The following is a 25,928-nucleotide window of genomic DNA, read 5'->3' on the forward strand; positions in this document are numbered from 1 at the left end:
CACCGTAACTGAGATAGTCTGGGGTAACTCAACGTTACAAACATAACACTGTGGAGATCCAAATGAGGACAGAAACACAAAGGCTGTGCCCATGTGCCTCCCGTAAGAAGCGTGCACAGTCCCATTAGCTCCCAAGGGCTCGCCGAGTCCCTGGTATTTCCCCAGAGTTGCAGTACGCTCTGAATGCGGCACGACACGGGACCTGCAGCGTCATCGCCCGCAGAGGTGCGGAGTGTCACCTTGGCAGCAGCCTCGGGGAAGGGGACCTCTAGCAGTGTGATAAAGGTGCTGAGGTGCCGGCTCCCTGGTCCTGCCCGGGTTCCTCTGACAGCTACTGCAGGAGCAGGAGGTGAACTTAAGGCTGCCTTTACTTTGGCCATGGCCCTTTCATAAGGTACTTGTGTTCAGGACAGACCAGAACACAGCCTCTGACAGAAGCTGTTTGCAAAATAGCCTCTCAGCATTAAATCAAGCCACAGAATCTAAAGATTAGGAAAGTAGAAAGGTAATTTAAATTAATTTTGTCTTGTCTACAGTGTCCTTTGCTGTCTGTAGCTTGGCTGCTTTAGCTCACATTGTCTGAAAAAGTGGCAAAATAACTATTGACGTAATAGAGTATTTTTTCTTGGTGAGAGACAGCCAGCAAGACAGAGACTGCATCAGGTTTTTAATCTATTTTCTAGACCGAATATTTTCTAGGGAGATGTTTTTGTTGCAGACTGAAACCCTGATTTTGTCTAGAAAAAGTTGTGAGGAGGAAGTGAAGAGTTTATCATAATCTGCTCGTAAATAATACATTTATTTTCACTTTGTATAAATCCTTCTTCCAATGAAAAACATCTCTGAGGTCAGAAATCAATTTGCAACAGGGTGGAAGATATTACGCTTTCTAGTTTATTGGGATTTCTCTCTCGCTCCCCCCCCCCTTTTTAAACAATAACAACAACCACCAAAACAATCAAAGTACCCTGGATTGCTTGTTTTGTCCAGAGGGTAATTTTCATTTACATGCAGTAAGTAGAATCTTGGAGCAGAATTAGGATCTCTCTTATATTTCCAAGAATTCGTATAGTCAAGATGAAATTTCATTGTCAATATACCTGATGCTTTTTCTTTTTTAAAAGTAATGACTAACACTAACAAGGAGAAAAAGTCTTTCTTTGAAGACCAAACACCTGAGATCCATTTTTGCTTTGATAAGCCATGTTTTACTGAAAAGGAAATCCATCACAAGAGAATATGAAATTTTCTTTTGGTCTACTAATAAAACATTTAAATTATTTATATGAAAAGTACCGGGCAAATTTTAAACACTTCACACGTCTTTGAGTGCAAATATTGACCAAGCAAGTATTGAACTTGATTGATCTTTGTGTTTTATTTTACCAATAATTTAGCCAAATTTTACATGAACAACAGTTCAACTGTAAAAGCAAAAACCTCTCTGCCTGTATCAGTGGCTCTGAGCTCTGCTGGGTCATGGCACGCCTGGGGAATGCGCCCCCATCTCCTCTGAACCCTTCATGTCAAGCTGAGATGCGATGGCTGGCCAGGGCTTTGCCAGCCTAACCACAAGCTACTGATGTACAGCCATTCTTCAATTTTTGGCACAAATCTTTCACTTTAGTGATTAAGAAATAATTCCAATCAGGGTAATTTTTGCCACCATACAGAGCTGTGACTGTAATGTAACTCCTTATTTCTTCAGAGGTCTGGGAAACTGAAACACAATTTTGCACATTGGCTAGAAAATTAACAAAGTTAATCACGAGGCTCAGAAGTTAAGAAACTTTTTTAGTTGCGATAATTTACAATAATGGGAACATAAGTCTTTCATAGGCTTCGGTTATTGGTTAACATGCTAAGTAGGAAATTCCTTCAGCGCTGGCTTCTCCACTATATAGGACTCCGGGCCAGTCCTGCCCTCATTGTAATAATCCAGTTTGTTATTGGACCCTGTGAATAAAGTACTCAGCCACTTGGCTATCAAACACAATATCCTATTTGCTAGTTCTAAAAGGGTTATGTTTTGTTTTTCAACAGTTTTATTTAGTCAGTTTTCTGGTGATGCTTAGGCAATGTTATTTTCCAGTATTTTAATTTTGTTTTTCCATTTTCTTCTTCCTAAGGCTACATAAGCTATTATGTGTCCCTGCAGAGAGGCTTTATAAGCCTACCAGTGTGTGGCAGGGGTATTTGTGTGTCTTCCCTTTTGTTGCTGGGAAAAAAAAAGAGTATTCTCTGCTCTGGAAAATATTCTGATTTCTGTTGAATGATTCAGTGAACCCTGCCTTATTAGAGGACCATAGTTCAAGCACAATTCAGAAAGATATTTAATCTCCTTAGCCCACAGAAGCATTTCTATCTGCATGATAAAGCAGCTCATTCCAACATGCAAGTCATGAACACTTGAGTAATAGGTATACTGTTCTGCACTACGGTAGAGTACTGCCAAATTTTAGGAAGGCTTAGTTCTGACAGAATTTTATTTCATGCTCTCCAGCCCCAGTATAATCATGAATCAGGGTGGACAAATGTTTGTAGAATTTTATCTGTGGCATATAAAATCCCCATTCCGTAACTGTCAGCAGAGAGGTTAGAACAGCTGCAGTTGGGTGAAGAAGTTTGCAAGACGGTTGTTGAACCTTGGTATTTCTAATATTCAGCTCCAAGTCTTATAATCACTGTTATTTGGATATGCAATATTGCTAATGTGTATTTAACACGTCTGGCTCCAACAGGTTAGACCTTCTATTATTTTATTTTAAAAGAGATTATTAAGAGCATAAAGGGAAGGAAACTTCTCGTTGTCACTTACATACCTAACTTTTCCTTAATAAAGCAGTTCTCTTAAAGTAAGCACTTACGTTTCCTAGGCAGTAAGTAGAGGGAAGTGCCTCGGAGGTATCCAGAGGGATATGTCTGTCCCACTGATTCTACAACATTGCTCCCTGCATCTGGTCATTCAAATAGACCTCACCTAATAGCTGACCGCTTTGTGTTAATGGATTTGATCCAATGAGGAAACTGGCCCCAGTGAAGTCACCTGCCACTGAATAAGCACTTACAGTTAGCAGAATTAACACCGGGCACTGTCTGGGGAGGTGAAATCAACCCCCTCAACCTGGTAATTCAAAAGGATTATTCAGAAAGGTAATTCACAATGGATCCTAAACCACTGATATGAGGAACACAGTAACTGAAAGCATTATATAAAACCCAGAGATGATGACAGAAGATGGCCTAGAAACATCCTTTCTTGCTTCTGAGAGACACAGCCATAACTGAAAGATCTCCGACAACAGCTTTTATGGCTAATTATTTTGCTGACTAGGGAGAGCGAAGGTGCACGGAGCACTCTGCAAGAGACAAAGTCCCCCTGTGTGAAAGGCTGGTGTAGATCCGCAAAGATAAACGAAGAAACCTGCTGTTGGCTTTTGGGAATGAGGCCAGGTCCCTCTGCTTCACGGCTATGAGAATTACTTGAAGAGCATGGCTGGATGTAACAGAACAGAGCACGCTCTTGGAAGCAGCAGCTGAACATGCAGACAGAGCATCCTAAATTCAACTAGCAAAGCTTCTGGAGTTCAAGGCTCCGACAACCTTGACATTCACAGGTATACTTCCATACTGGGAAATTCAAGCACATTCAGGAGCATTTTGGGTCACTGGACCATGATCACCTATGCTAGCAAACTGACAGGTTATTCCCTGGCCAGACTCTGGCCTGTTGTAATCGGCACTCTTGCTCGGGGCCCTGACGTTCTCTCTGAATAACTCCTGGGCGTGGCTTGGTGGCTACAATGGCCCAGGGACAATTCCCAACGTGCAGTTTGTTTGGCAGCCAGGACAGTTTGCTAGCACAGATACTGGCCATTCTGTGCCAGCTGGCCTCAGTGCCTAGCAATATTCCCAGGCATGGTTAGTTTACTAATGTGGACATAGCTGTAATGGGTTTCTGCACTACCCAGGGAACATAACCATCTGTAATAATTTACATGTGTCATAAAATTAAAACTTAGATATTGAAAGATATCTCATCGAAGAAATCAGTCTTTGAAGAGGAGGACAATTGGATTTTAAGAGCAAAATTGGAATTATGGCCGGGAATGGCCAAATCTTCACAGTTGGCCAAGCACCTACTTTTTTTTTTTTTTTTAACCTGTCCAAAACAATATATGCAATTATTTGTTTTGGAATGTTGATTTCCTTCATAAAGGGTAATTAATGCTCTTACATGGCTGTATGTATGCGCTTTATTGTACTATAATAATGCTTCAGTTCATAACATCTAAGCATTCTTCTCATAAGCATCTGGTGACACTTATGCCTTTGATAGCCTTTACTGGTGTCTCTAGTCTTCTCCATCCTCCACTTTAAGGGTTATGGGTGTGGTGGAGGAGGAAGAGCAGCTGCAGAATGTATTTCTTCTGGCTATTTGATCAGAGAAATTCCTGTCTCCACTTTTTTTTTTTTAAATAGCCCTTTGCAAAGTCCAGAGAGTATATGTTCCTGTGCTAGCCTTCACACCCTAAAAAGTCATTGCAATTGAGTAGATGGGACATCAAATATCAAAATTCCTTTCTATCAGTGGGATACTCACTAAATCTGGAAACCAGTGCTCTAGGTTTGGGTAATTCATTCTGCAAACAAATCCCCTTACACAGCTTGCTTCAGATTAGGTCGTGAACCTGCATTATTCTTTTAGTGCTTTGAAAATTACATCAGGTTGCTGTCTAAACTGCCGCTAATTGTTAGAAAAATTTGTTGCTTGTATAACAAGGCTTGAAGAAAATACTTTGCCATGAATTGAGATTTGATTGTGCTAGGCACTGTATAAACAGAACAAATGTGTTATTTCCCTTACTTAATAGTTAGGTTTTTATATGTATTTTGTAAGAAGACAATAGATGAGTACAATGAGGCAGGTGGGAAAACAGAAGAAAACTGTGGACTGGGGAGCACAATATGGCTATTATAGAATCCAACAATTTGGTGTTTGCACATCAGACTAACTGCAGTTTTCTTTTTTTGAAGCATTACTTTGTAAAGAACAAACATCTGCAGCATATGTACATTTTGGGGAATTTCTCCCCCTTGTTTAGTTGGTGCCGTAATACGTAGTTTACCTGTAGATGATAGCTTGTACTATTATTATACCAGACATCTCAAACACTTCTTTGTGCAAAGGCATAATCAGACAATCAACTCTCCTCCTTCAGTTTAATTTTTCTCTGTGCATTCTATGCCATTTGTGTCATGTAAGCTTTGTCAGGCACCCACTGCTGCGCTACCTGAAGGCTAACTGCATCACATACTTTGTTTCTTATGAGCAGGATAAATCTGATCAAGATGCACATGAACCTAAATTATTTGCATTTTCATTGCGTTGCCATTAGCCTGCATGAGACACAGCACCTGACTGTACTTTCTAGCCATGCGTGCATTTATGTGCTTCCAAAATCAGTAGCAAAGCTTATTAATAAAGACCTATTACACTGAAGGGTAAAGCTTAATTGAAGGGATAGTGAGAGGGTGCTCCTCTATCTTAGACATCTGACTAATGGTTCTGATTATCATCCTCCAGGTTTGCCTGAAGCTGCGTAAGGTATCACTGTCCCAGGGATCCATCTACCAGTGCTTAGCACCCTGCAGCAAAGTTAAACACCCACTGGTTCCTCCGTTACTGGAGTACATACTCTGGTTTATTAAACGGTCCACAGTCTAAACTATGCACACTAGGCCTGTGAACCACAGATCCTAGGGAAGCAGTACAGTATGGCAAGCACTGGCAGAGAGGTGAGTCAGACACCGGGAAGTAGTTACCAATGCTAAAGCCAACAGATGAGGTCTGAGCACCTATACTTAGGAGTCTTAACTCCCTGTGTAATGAGTTGAGAGATGTAGGTACCTGCAGAGGGACAGTGCACTTGAGTAGATGCCTAATGTCAGCTGTGCAGATATTCTCCAGAATAAAGCAGCATTCTTCACTTCACCTCAGGTGCCACCAGGTGTCCCTAAGGAATAATTCTGTATGGTATCCTTTCTCCCCACCGATTTTCCTTTAGATAATAATGTGGCTGTGCTAACCGATCACCTGAAGACTGTTCTCCATACAATTCAAATAAGTAACATACTGGATAAGTTTACTATTAAAAAGTATATTGTTTAGGGTGACAGGGCTAAAGGACATCTATTGTATCAACAAATACAGTCCCTTCATTTGAATGACCCTAAATAAAGTACTTGCGAGCTGTTGATCTCAAGACAGCCCATGAAATTCTAATTAAGTTTGCCCCCATTATGAGAAAGCTCATCCAGATTTTATGAAACCTTCTCTAGATTTTCGTCTTTAATAAGAAACAACCATGAAAACCATGAAAATTTAATCAGGTTAACTAAATTCTTCTTAGTTTTTGAAGTTTTCTTCACTATTAGGTCATGATTTAACATTTATGGGTAGTCAAAGCATTTAGGCATACATGGAAAAGTTAGGGGAGTAGTACAGGAGTATGTTCATTCAGTATCATTTGATATTATTATACATACAAATTCCTATGTAGGCAGTAACATTTCATGAACATCACAGATTCTTTGCCTTCCCTTGATTCTCTTTTTTTTTCCTTGCAAACATCCTCTCAGATTTGGGCCAGGACGATTAAAGAGTATTGTATGCTACAGTTCTTCCACTATAAATTTTCATTTATTTATACATTAAATAAATACCTTTTAAGGCTCACTCAACTGTATGCCAGGAAGAGGACAATCTGTGTGAAGTAACTGTTTTATGCTTGCCTGTTTTAACTGGTGACTAATTGTAATGATCAGGACTTCCCTTCTTAATAATAATCATTTGCTAGGGATAAGTAATACTGCCAAGCAATATTGCCTGAGACACTAGAAAACTGAGTGGGTAGAGGAACACAGTTAGCAGAAAATACAGCAAATGCATGGCATAGGAGTGTGACTGCTATTACTGCTCTTGTCTGTACCATGGCATCACGCAGGGACCCTATCACAAACCAGAAGACCCACTGAGCCTATGGAAAAAAGAGCTGAAAACCAAAGTTTGTCATCCAAAAACCCTACATACAGCTTTTGCAAATTCTACTGCTATACCCATTTAAAAATAATAAACAAAGATACCTAGTGCTACAGATGCTAAAAGCACTACCAGGTCTGGGCATTCCAGAAACAAAGTATATTCAGAAGGATTTTGTCTTCTAGAAGTTTGTTGTCTGAAATTATTCTTTGGAAACCGCTGTCTTCACTCTCTTAGAGATCTTGTGCTGTTTATCCAACCTGATATTTCTTTCAGTTAATTACTTTTATTTTTCCTATTTATTCTGTCCCATTTGCACTTTGCACTTTCTTTGTTTTCATGTATTAAGTCAACAAAGATCTCATAAGAAGACTATTCTGATGATCATGCAAGAAGTTGGAAATAAAATAAGGACTTTCCTCTTCCTTGTAATAAATGTGTTGATACTGTCAGGTAACTTTAAGTGATGAAGACCCATTTCTCTCCTCTAACTTCTATCAGCTTTCCTCCACATCCCCAGTTAGACTTCTTAAATTTAGCCTTCATTTTAAGGTTTAACTTTAAGCATGAACAAACACAGATTCCAACAGTGTCTGTATATAGCTCTTGGGGGTATGTTTACATTAGCATTTTTGTTTGGATCAAAAGCGCTTTTTGCAAGTCAATCTCCTGATTGTCCCACTTACCATGCTTTGGTTGTCATTGCTGAGCAGTCCTGGACTAGACTCCTTTTCAATGACAATAAACCAAAACATGCCCTCATGATCAACTCATCGGACACAACTAGGTCCAGCCTGAAGCCCCCGCCCCGCAATACAAACAGTGGTGACATAAGGTCCTCACACACTAGTTTTGCTTTACAGATCTACTCCTCTTTGTGCTGCACTATGCCAATGCAGACATAGCCAAAGAGAACTCTGTTTTAGAGTCTCCATACTTTTAAAAAGAAAACACGGATGCCAAAGACTTTCTGAGACCCCAGTGTGAACCGTTAACTAAGAGCAGTAGGAGTAGATTACATGAACTTCAAGTAGTCTTAGAATTATCCATCGTTATTTTAAAAACCTTTTAAAAAATTTATGTGTATTCAGGGCCACAGAGTGCACATCTTAAATGTGCAAATGTTTCATATTCTGCATCACCTTATAATTGCTTAACTCCTACACAGGTACAGTACTGCTGAAAAAAACAGTTGTGGGCTGAAAAAACAGTGAGGAGAATACTCATTCATCTCTAGTATACACTCGCACTCTTGCATCTCTAAAACACACTCTAATTGCAGCAGCTGGTTTCAGTCATGGTCTTACCCAGATGCTAGCAGGTCACTGACAGGGTTCCAGGCACAGATGAACACCTCTGACTCATGGCCCCGAAGGACTGTTGCTTTGTTAGGAGGAATTTCAACATCCCCGTCAATTTCCATTGGCTTTGAATGATTATCTGTAAGGAGATATATCAGAATAAGTAGTTTGCAAGATGCTGCTAGGTCTGCTTTAAAAACAAGCTGGCTACCCATGGCCTAAAGCTTACAGCAACGTATACGCTATAAATACTATTCTATGTTGTGTCACTGACCATATTACTCTATTTTCTTCCTATGATGATTCAAATTTATAATATTTCCTCAAAATGTAGAGCTTTCCAAAATATTTTGTACAAATGCACGCAGCTTTTCTTCAAAAAACAGTCAGCATTTATTTCAGTATAGTTTTTTTTGAAGCTGGCTTCGTGAAAAATGACTTACAGATCTATTAAAATAGCAGATCGTCACATTTGAGAAAAGCTTTATGCTGTTCTTTTAAAAAAGTAACATACAGCACATACATTTTCTTACACAGTGTCCTGTAAGTAATATGCGTGCTACTCACAGATGAAGAATATACCGAGTAAGGGCCTCATTCCCTGAGCATGGCAGTGAAACGGTGAGTGATCACCTTCTCAAGGATATCATAATATATGCAAAGGTACCAACTGAGGCATAGATATACTTAACCTGCATGCTGTAATTCTGGGGTTCTTTAGACTGCAGTCTAAGTAACTTTGTTTTTATAAAGCTCTTTTATGTCCTTAAGGAAAAAAAGTGAATTTAAAATGATGAATTTCTCTTAGTGGCAGCAATTCATTCCAGTTTGCATCATGAACAATGTTTTCACTCCAGATTTTCATTGCTTCAGTATAAATCTTCCTCATTCAGCTCAAACTACGCTTCCTGGCAGCAACAGAAGATTATTATCCTCTGCGAACAAGACACCAACCAAGGACAGGTAACACACTGAAAGCGCAGACAGCAGATGTTACACACAGAAGTGTGGCCCATTTCGCGGAAAGCACATCCAAGAGCGGATAGCTGGCAGGCCGGGGGAAAGGCAGCCTCGTGTTATCTAATCAATGTCTTGGCCAGCTGATCTGCTCTGATTGATCGAAATCCAAGTTCTCGTTCTGGGTTAAGTCTTTTAGTTAGTCATTCTTTAATCACATATGGAGATCCATAGGTTCACAAGTGCAATAATTATGCTCCTTTATTGCCACATGTTTATGGCATTCAAAATCAGCCATCTGTCCTGATACTCAAGCTCTGCTGAGCTATTGCCCATCAACTGGCAAAACAGACTGTGACGTTGCACAACTGCCATCGGAAGGAAGATCTCCAGATTTCTACCCTTACCCAGGCTTTCAAATACCGTGCTTTGCTCTGCCTAATTTATGCTGAGTCACACAAGTAGCACTTCTCATTGCGTATTTGGTTAGGTACCCTACTAACTATGTCTGTGCTATATCTACGCCATAGATGGAATGGAATGGAATTCACATGTATGAATGTGAATATGAATGGAATTCAATGACTAGCATAGCACTGAGTATCAAATTTAGAAAACAACTAACAGTAGTTTCACAGCTCACATTTCTAATTCAAAATATCTGTATTTTTAACTACACTTATTACCTATGGACTTGTTGCATAAAACTAAATGTATTACAAATGCCTGTTTATAAAATCTATACCTATGCTGAGGCCCTATGTTAAGCATTGTCCTTGATAATTCCCTATGTGTATAACTAGTAAAATTAATACTGTCAAGATATACTAGTACTCGAGATTTAGCCTGACACTTGCAGCTGGGAACTTGGATATGATATTCTGAGCAATCAGGGCAATGAAGAGCAAAGCACAATTAAAACCCACCAGAATATATGAGTCTAGAACTCGCAACCCTCTGTTTCTCAGCACAGAATCACCAGGTTTAAAGCATATTTTCATGAGAAAAACAGCAGCATGGTAATGGCTATGCATTCATCTGTGTCCTGTTCACAGTGTGAGTTGGAAGCTGGGTGTAAATCAAGAAGTAAGATATTTCAAGCGTTTTAATTTGAAAAATTTAGATGAGAAGCTACTCTTACCACATATGATCCTACTGTTACCTGCCTGGCTCTAAAGGCAGAGCTGCTTTTCACTCTTGAATAAAGCCAAATGACAGCTTGGAAGCAGCATTACTCCAAGGTCCCAGAGTTACGAGGTGCTATCAGAGCAAGGCCATCTGATACTTAGAAACATTTTTTGTTTGTACATGGCCAGATGGAGGAACCTAGATACACACTTTCAATGTTATTAACTGCTGTGGAAAAAAACCACAAATAGTCATGCTGTGAAAAAGAAACCTTGATCATCTGATACCTGCATTAGTACATGCAAGACTGACTGGCCTCTGGGAGCAATGAAATACCTGCAGGATTGTTTTCTATTGTCTTCCAGTAATGATTTTGACACTACAGCTTTGGTGGTTCAGGAAAAAAGGGAGGGAAAGATGAGGAGTCTTTCAGAAATCGTTCGCAAATGTTCACATTATATGCGTTTTCTTCCTATTTTCATCAGTAGTCAGGAACATTCATATTTAGAGCGTTACTGTTAAGCACAAAACTTAAAATGCCTGACTAAACAAACAGGACAGTTCACGCTTCTGCACTACTGCTTCAGGCTCTTCTCAGATTCAGATAGACACTAGCAACATAAAATGGATACGATTATGATAACAACAAACAACTGCAGAAACCCCTGAACACAAGACGGCACCTCGTAACAGTGCTGAGTTCCTTACACAACACAAGCTCTTGTGAGCCCTGGTCTCATCTGAAAAATTGGCTCTCCTACGGATGCAGCTACAATGTGTGCATGGGGAACGAGAATAAATAGGTAAGAGGCAGTAGCCACCAAGAATAGGCTTCTTTTTTTAAAAATATCTTCAGAGCAGAAAGCTGTCGGTTAAGACCTCATTTGCACAAAGAATGCCTCTGAGGGGGGTCTTGGAAAGAGAGGGCAGTTCTACCAAGTGCAACAGACCCTCATAGGTGAAAAGTCTGCAGGTCACATAGTGGAGGACTCTGCCCACATGTTAACACAAACCATTTTCTAAAGGCCAGAGCATCTTTGGTTAATTCTATGCTATATTCTTCTAATTTTTTTCCTCAAACGTATTAAAAATCCCAGATCACTGGAAATTAAAAGTCATATTCCCCCAAACTATTATGGTTAAGTTTTTAGAAAAATGTAATTCTAACACACCAGTGAGTAATATTAACTCTCTATTTCCTCCAAACTAAAAAAGATATCTTTTTAAGATCCTACCAGTGCTAACCCTGTCTTTTCTCAGGAAATGTGTTTTTTTCCTTAAATCTTTGACAGGCCTTTCACTGAAGTTGTTCTTTACGGCTGTAGTTACAATAAAGGAACTGGGCTCAGTCTTTTTTCCAGAGCTTTATTTTTCTTAAACCCAAGCCAATCCTTGCAAATATAATGAAACAAACGACACTAAAAATATTTGAGTTGGAAAACAATCCAAAGTTTGGCTCCATTTCTACATGCCGATTTTTATTTTTTCTACTAATTTTTAAAGTGACTCAAAGCTGAAAACATTACTCAGGAAGCAGCAAGAGAAGGCAGTGATTTTATTTATTCAGTATTTGAATCTGCACCTCAAACTGTTGTTATTGTTAGATTTTTTCCTGGCTCTTCCCTTTCTTAAATCAATTCACCCTATCATATTATATTGATAACACCACATAAAAAAATATACCATATTATATAAAATATATTAACACTTTTTTGGGAAGACTTATAGTGTCAGGGAGAACTCCACATCACAATAAATGCAAACTGGGTAACTTCCCAAAGACATCTCTTTCACCCGCTCCCCCCATCCCGCCTTTTTATGACAGGTTGATGTATGTTCCAGGTTATGACTAAGGACTAGCACACTGTCCAAACCCATCCCAGTATATGCCAGTTCTGTGAAATCCAACAACAGTGAAAATGAAGCTTTGGGAAGTTTCTCACACCTTTCGTATCAGCAATCTTTTCTACCCAGTAGGTCTCCCAGCTTTCACCTTACCCATCTTACATCCTATCCTAAACTTTTGTCCTATCCTACCCTAAAGCTTTTGTCCTAAGCTAAGCTCTTGCCAGATCTTTTGTCTTAGTCTATCCTAGACTAAACAGACTCTCTGAACGCAGCGATAAGGGAAAAGGTAAGGCTGGATATACGGTTTGCCCTGCATAAGCAACGAAAAGGAAGGGTATGACCCTTTTGTTATGTCATTAATGTAACTATATTTTTCTAACTTTACCACAAGAGAGGGAAATACAACTGTGAGAGTGTTAATCAGATGCATGCAGTAAATTGACAGCTAGATTTGTTAGTCTTTATTTCTAGTGGTTTCTGATAATTACGGACGCAGACCTCTTGGAGTTTATCTAAACAGGTCTGTTCAAGGGCGAGAACACTAGTTTTGCAGCTCTGTGTGCATCTCCCATGCATAATCCTCATTTGCAGTTGTGCTACACCACTTTGCTGATATCTTCTGAATGCCTCAGACAGAAAGGTCTCCCTTTCGCTCTCCCAAAGCGAGGGAGGCATGCAGATCAGAAAGTCTGTCCCTGGATTTCTCAGCAGCTTCTCTCCAAAGCCTCCTTCTCCTTAAATTGCTGAGCTCACCTCTTCACCCAGGATGACCAACTGGCACAACAGCAGCTGCCAACAACACATGCCAGCTGGCCAGCTACTCCTCGAGGACTTTCTATCTTCCCATTGCCACTGCTCAGTTAACTTATCTACCTGGTAGGCTGCTTAGCCACAGTAATGCTTTGAAATTTGCTGTCTGGTAGAGTATCTCACCAGTTGACACGTATCCTACCTCTGTGAAATTTTACTGGACAACACAGTGTCATGTTCTTGCATCCTGCTTGAGACAGAGCTATTGGATGATATTAAGTCATACAGGACTTCTCCTCCTCAGTACTCCAAGAAAGGTCTGCAACTGTTCATGAAAATCCTTCTATTAAAAATCGCTGTGAGAATTATTATTTTTTAATAATAAAATGGTAGATCTGAGAAATCAAGGCTTAGATGGTGGTTATACATCTGAACTGATCTGCAAGACTTTCTTTTTATTAATACAATAGTATGTGTGTTTCTTCAGACCTGAAGGAAATAAGTCTGAACGGTTCTGTGTTAGTGATGAACCGATAATCAGTTTTCTACCTTCAGAATTTGGGTGTTTTGGTCCTGAGACAGGAAGACATTCCTCCAAAATTTTCACAAATCAGCTGAAGGAAAGTGTCAACAAAAAAAATGTCAGCATTTGATACATTTAAAAGTGCTTTCATTTCTTTTTGCACCCCTTCACATACGAAAGAAGTTCAATTTCAAAACAACGGCTCAGTTGGAAGAAAAACATAAGCAATCCATAGTCTAAAAACAGATTAGTATTTTCAAATTTTTCAGAACTTTTTTACAATACATACAATTTAAATCATTGCAGTTTTATTGGGGGAAACTATCCTGTCTAACTGGAATTCTCTGAAGAAAAACCTGGTTTGAAAGCATTTTTCTCACTGACCCACAGAGGAATCTAGTCAGATCAAAGAGAAGATGGAGACTGATAAAGGTATCTACACTGCAGAACAAATAAAATCTGTTACACGACTACAGTCCTGACCTGTTACTTATCTAAGCCAAAGAGCTGTTGGGGCTTCCTACAAAACCTGCCATGCACGTTCCTCTAGAATTTGCTTGGAAGGCAATCAGGCATTCAGGTCTCATTTCAGAAGTTAGCCAGTGCCCTAATATGGCTTGCACACAGAAACCAGAACCATTAATCATATCCTCCCCACAATGTGAGCACAGTCATCAAGATCTAGTTACACAAGCAGGTATGTCCACTCCTTGTTTTATATGTCTGACTTTAAATGTCTAAGGTATGAGCGCGGTCTCCTGCCGTCACCAATAAACAAAGGTGAATTCAGAGCTCTTGCGAACTGACTGTTCCCACAGACTAAGGAAATCTCGGGAAGGTAGGAACTTCAATTAGATATTTGCAGTGGACTGTATGACTAAGCATGTGCTATTAAATAAAAAGGCGAGGAACTCTCCTCTGTGCCTTCAAGACAGGTTGGCTGCATCCAAGCTGTCTGCTGGGAACGGTCCTTGGCACATGCAACTCCCTACCCTGTGCTTGGCCATGCTGTACAAGAAGGGATAGCTGCTATAGGCCAAACTGTGCCGAGGACCATGCCAAGGCTATGGATGATCATAGGATAGTTAGTGCTCAAGGCTATGCTCTGGCCATGCTTCATTGACACAGATATGGCTTGTAGGTCCCAGCCTCTCAACCTGTCTCCCTCCTAGCCTGGACAAAATGACCAACTGTGGCTACAGCTTGTCCCAACTTTTATCAAATATCTAACAGCACCTATGAAGCTGATAATACGAATGAGTATTATTACATGCTCTAAGGAGAGAGCATACAGCTCCACTTCTTGATACTGTCTTCAACTTGCAATTCTAAGTTTTTGGATTCTGAGAGGACACCAGTAAAATATGCACTGTGACATGAAACGTGATTTTTACTCAGCAGCCTTTCTAGAAATACCCCGCCTTCCTGAAATGATTCCTCTGGGTTCTAACACCTTGCAGACACCAACTAAGTACAAGAATATTATTGAAACTCAAATTGCCCAGTAGTGGCAAGCAGCTGCATAGGTTGGCTTACTTATTGCATGTGCCCCATTCTCCTCTCCATTCACAGTGGCTTCTCCATTCTTTGGTGTGTTCTGCTGGGAAACAGCAGTCGTCGTTGCTCCCGCTGTTGCTGCCGTTGCTGCCGCTGCCGCTGCTGCGCTGGCTTGTTGCTGAGCTAGTTTCTCTCTGAATGCTTGCTGCCGGGTCTGAACAACATCAGGCATCACTGCGTCTATCAGAGACAGTGATTCTATTGGCCTGCCGTCAAATACTGTACCATCCTGCAGGGAAAACGAGCAGAAGTGAAACGGCAAGTTTAGGGTCTTCACCATTGAGGTCGGGCAAAGAGGTAATGATACAAAGAAACAAAACTAGGTTGTGTGAAGATACTGCACTTTGACTTGACCAGCAGTGCCATGTTACTACGGACCACCTCTCTCTCAGATCCGTGGTGGTGGTACTCATGTTCCACTTAGAAATCTGTTTGGTGAGTAAGTCATTTATTGGAATTTTATAGAAAATTCAGACATACAAACTCTTTACAGATGCAAAAAAATTACACTGTGGAAAAAAAAAAATTCTGACTGATGACAGAAAGTTTCTCTTTGTTTTGTATTTTGGAAAAAAGAGTCATGGCTAGAGCCATGACAAAGGCAAACAGACTTTGGTTGAATTGTTTGTCTTCCTGCACTTGCAGGGGCATAGTGGCTGATGAATAATGAACTTCAGCCAAAACAAGATGTATGCACAAATTCAGTGGTTCCTTACACAGCATTCATCAGCCCAGCACCACCAGTTGTAGCTGATTGCACAGGACTGCTTTATCGTTATTTTTCCTTTATTCTGCTAGTTTTATTCGTAATAGTTACGGCTTTCATTTTGATTTCTGTAAATTAGGCTTCAGGTTTAACAACCAATTGAGTTAACCTTTAAGGGCTGTTTTTTAAGACTTAATAGAGACTCAGGTCAACAACTGCTGTATCTACTTAGCTTTGCTTCACTTTCACTTTCCTATTATCTTAAATATAGGAAAAAGGTTTTAGTAGCCTCTGTAAAGTGCCATTTTACTGATCTTTTGCAAACTCCCTTTAACTCTTTGAAATAATCAAGACCCAGCAGTGAAAGATTTGTGTTTGAGGAATAGCAGGTAAGATTAGGATATGGACAGATGAAGCAGCTGGGAAACAATGTAATTTTTAATAGACAGCAATAACTAATAAAGAAAAATAGCCGTTTGGCTGACTAGTATGCTTCTGTTGGACTAGTCATTGAATTACCCCTTACAATTACAATATTAAGAGAATACTTATTTGTTTCCTCATGGGGAAGAAAAAGAAGGAAAGAGTCATTAGAGAAGAAAAATATAAGCTCTCTTTCTCCTCAACATCTTTTATGTAAGTATCTCTACCGACATTTATTTGAATCCTGGCTCAAATCCTTGCTACACAATGAAAAAAATGTTTGCCAGTGGATTTTGGCATCTTACATTTTTAACTGTAAAACTGCTCACTGGACTATTTCCATGACTGCCCTTTCACAGCTCACAAACAATACTTAATTTTATATACATTAGTTTACAGACTCACTGATTACTAGCCGCTCTTAAGTAATACACATAGAGAAGTAACACGTAGAGAAGCATATACGTAGCCCTTACTGGCATTCAGACATAGCATGAATGGCCTTTGCTTTGCTGTAATGTACTTGACAGTACGTATTTGCACAGAATCAAACCACGATGAGAGCAACATAAATCTTAATGGTGACAACATGCATATTTATAGGTTATTCTCTCAACTTCAATTCTGAAGCTGGATGCACAGGAGCAGACCCCTACAGCTGTCATACGACCTGAACCGATAGGTGCTGTTCATGGCTGAAAGTTTCTAACTGTGTAGCTCCAATTTCAGGCACAGGGCAAAATGTTAAGCAGCAGCAAATTGGGACAGATTCCTAGCACTTGTTTGTTATTACAACTGCATCAAAGTGCAGCTTGGCATGAATGTCAAATGTCATCGCCCCAATTAAAAAAATAACACATACATAACTCTTAAACACGGTATCGAGTCATAAAAAGAAAACCACACAGAATGTTAGTGATAAAAATAAATGAGTTTCCAAACTACACATTGCAAACAACACAACCTTTTCTCTATTTTATATTCCTTTGTTCTCACCCATGCTGTTCCCATGCCACATTCAGCTACAGAGGAAAAAGCAATAGCTTTTTATGTATTAATATTTATTACAGATCTCTGTCAATTATGAATATCTGTGGTAAATATTTTGTAATGCAGTATCTGTCACGCTTCACTCCCTCTCGAAGCATCACGCCTTTAAGGTTGGCAGGGCAAAAATGCTGGCTTTTCCCACACCCCCTCTTTGTTTCCCCTGGCAGTTCAAGGAGAACAGAGACACTTTGTGGCTGCTCATACAATCCCCACAGACAACCAGTGCCCCAGCCAGGGTCAGAATTTGCACATAACCATTTCGCCATGTACATGAGAGGATGATGCCTGGCTTTACGTGATCTGAGCCAAAGTCACTGAAATCAGAGAGAATCTCTCCGGTGACCTCCGTGAATTTTAGATCAGGCTTCTCATGGCTTGCAAGGAGGGGTGCCTGCTAGCAGGTGTCAGGCAGTGAAGTTTTAACCTACATTGCAGGCTTTTCCTGCCAAATTCTGCTACGACCTTGAAAACGCAAGACTGTAAACAGACGCATTTTCTTGTTTGCTGCGAGAATCCGTGCACCCCGGATTTGTTGACTGCGGTAGTGGAAACACCATAAAATCCATTTAAGCAGCGCAAAGAAGGCCTCAGTGCCACAGCTAAAAACTGAAATACACTTCCACCTCAGGGCTCTTCAGCTCTCTGCTGGGGGTGGGGCAAAGTATGAGGAACAAAATGAAACGAGATCAACGGAAATCGCGGAGCGGTGGCCTGCGTCTCCGGGCTGTTGGGACACATCGCTTCGCAAGCCCCAGTGGGTCGGTCAGTGGTGCGCGCGGTGCCGGCGTTGGCGGGGGTACTTACTTCATTGATGCTGATCTCGGCCTCCACATACTGGAGCCCCTTCTGAAGGATGGAGATGAGTGCGGCAGGTGGCACTAGTGTTCCGTTGATGTTGGACTGGCTGATGTGGCTCTCGATACCGAAGGTGAAGGCCGAGTGGGAGAAACCTGAGAGCAGGAAAAGGAAGCCATGACATGAAATCTAAATGCACCAGCCAGATACACACACCTTCATGGTCTAAAAATAATCCTGCTGCAAGATCTGAGAGACGCTGCCGCGTAAGCAGAAGGACGCCGGCTGGCTGCATGGAGCCAGGGAGGTTAACCAGAGCCATCCTGACCACCCTGCCACCGCCACTGCCCATCCCCCTCCCCTGCACATATAGGGGAAGCCGTATAGAAACGGAAAAGCACGCAGAGAAAAATAACTGGAGAACTGTACTAACTGAAAACAAACCCAAACACATAAAAAAATAGGAATCGCCATAAGGGCAAGTCCAGCTGAAAAACCTGCCTCAAATCTTCACTACCCTTGCTGCATTTTAGTGTGGGTGTTTTCTGAAGAGAAACACTTAAATCCCTATCAGGGCGCAAGTTGTGTAAAATCAAGCCATAGATGCAGCCGACACAGGGGAGCCATTCTCTTATACCAGGGAGGAGATTTCAAATCCTCTGCTCATTTATTGATGAGTACAATGTGATGTGCAGAGCATTGCCATTAAAACGTGAAACAACAGAAAGGCTGCTCCCGTAAACCTATTTTCTGAAAGTGAACAGAAATAGCAAAAGTAATTAATTGGGATTTGCCAAACAGCAGAGGACAAGCCAGTGTGGTGGCCCATCCCTTAACCAGAAGCCTTTCTCTTCCCCGTTTCATTTTTGTCCTAAAAGTAAGGGTTAATGACAGTGACGGCACTGAAAATGAAAGAATTTTGCTGGACGCATTTTAGAGAAAGAGCTGTGCCTTAAACGCTGGCTGAAGCTGCTGAAAACTGTTGCTGGGTATGAAGGCGAGCGCTGCAGAGCGACTGTACGTAGGGGCAGATGCGGGAGGGGGGAAGGGGAACAGGATGTAGATATAACTGTAGGAACCCATTTATCACCACACTGTCTCCAGAGCATTAATCTAACATTAAAAGCCTTGGGGAAACCACCCATGCGCTGTCTCAAACAGGAAGAGCCCTCGCAGTCTCCACCAACTAGACAAGAAAGAAGAAAAAAAAAAAGAAGAAAAAGAAAGCAGCTCTCAAATGAAAATACTTCCGTTAAATATAGCTGTGCCTCTTCCCCTTGTCAACAGTAGTTTCATTTATAGTTTTGTCCGTTAAGGGATTTCTCCCATATCACTGCAATGTCCAATTGTGTGTGGGCTGGAGGACGGGATTTTGGGCTCGCTCCACAGTAATGCTCTCTCTCTCTCACTCAAATTGTTTTCAAGATCCTTTTTGCAGCTAGCTCAATTATGATCGTAGATAGATAGCAAAAACAAGCTGAGAAACAGAATGCCTCCCACATTTGAAACCGAGGTATGTATCTCTCTGTCATTCTCTCCCCCGACACATTTTATTTTGCCACTGTTTTTCTCCTCTTCCTGGTAAAAGCCTCTATCCCCTCCTTTCCCAACCCCACCTTCCCTTCATGGCACTCCCCCCGCTTTGGGGGATGCTTGGGATACTTTTTAGGAAGTGGCAGGTCAACCTATGAGCAGAATTACATAGGATTACAAGGCATAAAAATAAAGCACAGCAAAAAACACCTGAAAAACTGCAATATAATTTATCTAATCCAATTCTTATCCTGTATGCCTCTTTATGTCCTGGTCTAGTTTATGAACTGCTGGACCTCCTGCTGCACCCAAAATAGACTGTAAGTTCTGCAGGGCAGTGTTTTTCCCTTGTTAGTAGTTTTGTAGGACACCTAAGCACATTACTGGGCACCACAATGAGGAAGAAATCAAGCACTGAGCATACACACATAGCCCGTGTCTGAGCGATCTAGGGCTTGATCACTGAACGCTGAAATCTCTATGTATATATAAATACATGTCATGCAACTAAACAGAATTAGAGAATCAGATCCCACTTGATTTGTATTTCTGTGTATTTAAATTAATCAACAACAACAACAGTAACAATACCTTCTTGAAAAGGAATGGACTTTAAAATGCATGATGGATAAATCAGCAAATCTACTTAAGAATGGAGAAGAATGAGATAAATAAGCTGTTGTCCAGAAGCACTGAAGTTGACTGCTAAAAAAGCCAGCAGCTAGTTTGTGAGGCGGCAGCTCAGAAAATTGTAACATGGTCTCTGACTCAATCAAAAGGTGGATGGCATAAAAATGGCAACCAACAAACATCGATAGAAAATGTAAAAAAGCAGAAAATCATTACTGCGGATCTACAGTAGGCTTAATTTTAACTATGACTTTGTACCTCTCATTATTGCATTTGGTATCTTGCAGACTTTTTAGTTGGCTGCTGGCGTATATGAAGCCCCATCTTTGTCAGCAGACAGATGACTGTGGCACACCGCTAACCTCTTTGTCCAGTACGGAGTTGCCACATCCCCAAAGAGCAACACATCTCACCTGGCTGCACGTGAAAGAAGAAACTTCTCAGCACAAAGCCCAGTTGTGTTATGGCAATGAATCTTCTTATTTTACTGTTTCTCTCGATGCTAAGAAACTATTACCAAAGCACCTGTTAGATGACAAAACACAAAACTCCCGGCTACTTTTGTCACTGAAGAGCAATCTCACTCACACCTCTCCAGCAGTTGTAACAAACTTTCCTAAAATCCTATCTGATAAGATCCAAATACTGAAAATCAACAGAGTGAAACTGCTTAAGTGGGTGCTGCTGGACACTGTGTTCCTCACCCCTCTTGGAAAAATCCTCCCATACAATTGTAATTAAAAGAAAAACAAACACAACAGAAACAACTAAACCAGACCACTGACCGATAGCTAATTACGTCCTGATTTCTTGTACTACTGTAGCAGTTATATAAGGCTCATATGAAAGTAGACTGGTTTTAAAAGTAACACACATAGTTAACAAAATCCTGAATGAAGCTGTACCCATGTCAGGTTTCTGGTAACGCTGAAAAATCACTTGAGCTTTGCTTTTATAGTTACCAGATGTCATCAGTTCTTTTCGGGGCTCTGCGTGTGAGTACACTGAATTATACAGCAATGTTGCAGCTCTATAGTTCAGTCTCACAAAAAGGTGATTTCTATTAAACGAAGGCAATTTTTTTTAAATGTTAGCTTGTGTTACAAATGCTAACTTGGCCCTCCTTCTGAAATTCATGAAACCACACTGGGGAACGTAAAGCCAAGACACGAGCGCGCACCCCCCCCCCCCCCCCAGTGACTCTCTGCAGGCTGTCAAGGCAGTTGGGGAGCGAGAGCAGAGACAGAAGGTGCTCTGCAAGTGGGGATCTGAAGAAAGGACACGGTAGGGATGACATGAAATTACTATAGACCTAAACTCAAAATGCAGGAGTAGCAGTGAAATGAATGGAAGTTGCAAATCTGTGTCCATATGTATTATTTCTCATAAATTCTGTCATTTCGGTGACTGTAATAATCACTATAAAACTATAACTTCTATTCAAATAGCACCAATAAATGAAATCTTGATTTAGTAAACCGTTTGAGGACACATGGAATGAGACTATGAGCTTTTATGGTTTTGTTTTTACATGAACACAAGGGCAGAAGGGGAGAGAGCATGGCCACACACTAAACCGGTTTTGTACCAGTGAACCGGACAGTCACGTGTGCTGTTGACATGACCAGTGCCCTAAATGGCACCTTTCAGCAGACTTGAGAGAATGGCTTCCAGGTTTTGTCTACCTCAAAAAAGATGGGGAAACATAAACCGTCAAACTATGTACAATCAGAAAATACATTATCATACATGAAAAAAAAATATCCAAATGAACAGTGCAGAACTTGGTATGATCACCTTAAAGGGAGGTGACCTATCAACTGTGGAATAGTTGGTCTTAAAAGACTTTACAGAGCATAAAAGCATAGAGGATATAATGAATGCAGAAAAAATGACTTAAATGACGCCCCCCCCCCCAACGCAAAAATTGTTATGCAAGTGTTTTTGACTTGAAAACTGAGTGAAATTCCTCACTGAGAGATTCCCACACTTTTTTGTACTGACAGTGATAACAGGTCCTGGTTCTGTGCTGTATCTTTTCCCACACTGAGGTGTCTGTATATACTCTCAGTGGTACGTACACAGCCATTTGGGAATTCTTGCCCTAGGCAGTGCCAAAAAATGCATATGTAGGGCTGTGTTTTGCAAAATTGCACTTGATAGGTTTTGCTGTAACTGCAAAAATGGAGATGATCGAGATTTTTTTTTCCCTTTGCTGTTCGTTTTTCAGTTAAAAATGGCCTCCCCTTAAAAAAAGATTTGTCATCTATCATAATATGACTAGGTTTTATTTAATGAACATAATGCTGCTCTTTGTGTGTTTGTTTGATCTGCAGGCTACGTAATTTTAATTGTTTGTAATACGCCTGGCTCGCAGCAGAAATGCCTGTCAAATGTAGGCGTAGCAAAGGCCGCTGGGCAGCCACACAGCCCGGGGAACACCTTGTCTTCTCCAGAGATGTGTCTCACCTCTTCTGGGAGTGAAGGATTCTTCCTTTTAGGCACACAACTGGGGTGCTGCCGAGTATTCCCTGCGCTAGCTCATCTGGCAATCACAGATCCAGCTAACTGACATTCACTAAGTGCTCCTTTCATTTTCCGATCCCTTTAGCACCGTAAAAAGCAGTCTTGTTTAAATTGCAATCTTAAATTGTAACAGCTACAGCACCTACTGCTGCGTTTGTACAGATGAGGGGAATGACAAAGAGGGGTCTGTGGAAGCAACAACTTCTGAAGTGTTTCACTTTGCCCGTTACTCAGGGAGTAACCTCGGGGATGCCCTGCTTAGCAATAGTTAAGCCATCTGTTGAATACTGCGAAAGTTTTCTGTTTGTGAACTAAATGGACTTAGTTTGTCTGGTAAATCTAACTAGTATACTGTTCAAATTTTTTTTAAAAAACCAGATGTGTCTAAGTTATTTGCAAATTAGTCTAATTATTCATACTATAAGATTCTTCACTGAAACATTTGTTACTGTAGAATGAAACAGAGAATAAAGAATTATGAACATCAAATTGCCTTTAACACACATCTCAGGCATCTTTATGATGAACAGTCTCTATCCCAACACTGAGTACAAGCAACAACCCCATTCCTACAAATCTTTGTATAACTAATGCCCAGTGTGGCCCTCTGTCCTGGAAAACAGTGAGATTTCACATGGAGTTCTGTGTCGTTTCCTTTAATAAATTTTCCTATTTCTTTAACTCAAGCAGTCCAGATAGAGGTTTTCAAATCCAGGGACCTTAGGTTCAATTTCCAGAAATCACTAAATTAGTGATGTTATTACCTCAATAGAAAGAGAGAAAAAAAAAAATGAGGAGGCATCAACTACCTGACAACCCCTTCTTTTTCTGTAACAATTTAACCATCTCCAGGTGGAAATAATCAACACTTCTTACTGCATTGATTTCTCTGACATTGTGTTGTCTTTCTTTTTGGAAATTCCCAATACTAGCTCTTCCAATCCTCATCTCCGAAGTAACACGCTGTTCTCTTCGAAAGTATTTGGCAGGTACAGGATAGAAAAATGAGCAAGGTTTTAGAAATGATTAAAACTTCTGGCTTGGTAGAACCAACCTGCAACTGCTATAATGGGATCCACTGGCAATCTCAAGTTTTCTGGCTGTATGAATGCCTGTTTTCTTAAGGTAGTATTGTACCTGGCACTACTGCTGTGACTTGACTGATGTAAAATTCATGCAAGAACGGAAGGCACGTAAGAGCCGACTACAGCTGTACCAGCTGCAGGGAAGAAAAGATGGTTGTGAGGGGGTAAAGGAAAGTCATCTTTATGACCATAAATGGGTATACGGGCAAAATCCTGGGAGATTTAGACACATCAAGTAGAAACATTCCACAGAGTAATGAGTCAAAAGAAAATCAAACGCAGGAGGAAAAGATGTCCCCACACAGTCCCATCGGCTGCTTTAACATGTCACCAAACCCAAGTAACTCCAAAGCTGCCCACACAGCTGCTTGCCAAAGAAACCAGATGCAACCAGTGGAAAAACATCTTCCCAATTTTGACGTCTGGGTCTTGGGAGTGCCATCTAAGCAGGAAGGCAAGAAGGGAAGAGTGTGCAATGTGGTGATCTGAAATAAATTAGAGCCCCACCACTGCAGTTTAAAAAAATTCCACTTAGGAAGAGTGAAATAGGACCATTAACAACATAATTTCTTCCAAATACTAATGATGTACAAACAGAATAGTTAACACTAAATCAAGACTTCTGTAGGTCTAGATTTACCAGTGTAGACAAGCAAGGGACACGTATCACTAAGGGCATATTTGAATGCAATTTCTGGCTGCAAAACCAGAAGCAAACAGTTTCACTTAGAACAACTGTATTTTCTTGATCCTGGGGCTAACACATGCTAATCTAGCTCCTGAGGTAAATGACATAATTTCTTGCCCACTGCCCAAGAGAATACAATGATGTTCTTCACTGTACTTGACCGCAGCTGCCATTTTAGCGTCTAGTATTTCCCCTTCTATGTGATGCACTGAGTGAGAATTGAGAGTGTAACATGGATCCCCATCCTTGCTTCTCCTTACATTTCTGTCTAAATGTAATTATGTGCCCATAAAAATACGGCCATAAAACCCTAGTGTACATACGCAGAGGTTTCACAAAAAGGACACCGGTTTCTCCAAAATATGTTCGGTTGCAGTTGAAAAAGAGTCTGGTGCCTCAAGCCACTGATTCTACAAACAGTTAAAAAAAAGGTGGGCAAAAATCCTACACCGCATCTTGTTTATTATTCACAGCAGACTGAGATTCTTCTCCTAGCTGAGCTTTTTCTTTCTCGGTAATACATCCTGGAGTGCCTCTCTGGTTTTGGCAGTGTCTGCTTATTTTTGAAGACTTACCTTCACAATTACATAAAGGGCTTAACAAGGACACACATTAGCAATTTAAAATAAGAACTGCAGTTGAGATATATTTTTAGAAAAATCAGCTGAACAATAGGGCTTGTACATTTGTTTCAAGATTAGGATTGCTGAACGATTAAAATTATTTCCAGAACCCTGGGAAATGTGTCCTGTATTACAAGCTCTTTCACAGTCCCTGGGAAATATAAAGAAAGGATCTCTAGCTGTAGCTTGTGTCAGTTGCCAAAATTATAGTGTGCCTGGTTACCCGAAGTTTTGTAGAAGCTATTATTCACTAATATTAAATGTTACACCCTTTTTTCTTGGATATCTGACCTGTTCACCTTCTGCCAAGAATTCAGAGTAAATGTCTGCTACCCAAAATTATTTTATTATGTGCCAAAGAATTTTTTGGCAGTTTTTTTCCTTTTTCATGCAGGAAAATATGTTGGAAAAGATTAATACAACTTGGAAAGGATCTTTTGATGAGCAGTACTTGGCACTCACTGTTTAAGCCTTTCTGAGGGCTGCAAATTAACAAAAAGAGAAATACGATACAGACAGAAAACAGAACACGAGCAATGGAAAGAGGAACTTAAAAAAAGTCTTTTGAAAACAAGGTCTGAAATAATCCCCTTTTTCACTCACTGTGTAAATTAGACTGACAATTGTGAATAAATGTTAACACAGATCTAGCAATTTAATGCAACTATGGGCAAGGTTTGAAATAACTTACAAAGGCCATGGCAAGAAAAAAAAATAATCTTTTCCTTCTAAATTAATGGGATGCTGTTATCTTTTAGCCCTG

General features: G+C 40.5%; 1 protein-coding gene across 6 annotated transcripts in view; it reads right to left on the reverse strand.

Moving 5' to 3' along the window:
• Positions 1-25,928, reverse strand: part of TBL1X (transducin beta like 1 X-linked) — a 202,792-nt gene that overhangs the window by 21,497 nt on the left and 155,367 nt on the right. For all 6 annotated transcript variants that reach the window (XM_076357842.1, XM_076357866.1, XM_076357884.1 and 3 more), the window contains 3 exons: positions 18,090-18,235; positions 15,086-15,335; positions 8,350-8,482 (listed from right to left, as the gene is read on the reverse strand). In XM_076357842.1, coding sequence (XP_076213957.1) covers positions 8,350-8,482; positions 15,086-15,335; positions 18,090-18,235 — 529 coding nt within the window. The remainder of the gene's footprint in view (positions 1-8,349; positions 8,483-15,085; positions 15,336-18,089; positions 18,236-25,928) is intronic.

The sequence above is a fragment of the Aptenodytes patagonicus genome, chromosome 1 (assembly GCF_965638725.1).
Source record: "Aptenodytes patagonicus chromosome 1, bAptPat1.pri.cur, whole genome shotgun sequence".
NCBI classification, from domain to species: domain Eukaryota; kingdom Metazoa; phylum Chordata; class Aves; order Sphenisciformes; family Spheniscidae; genus Aptenodytes; species Aptenodytes patagonicus.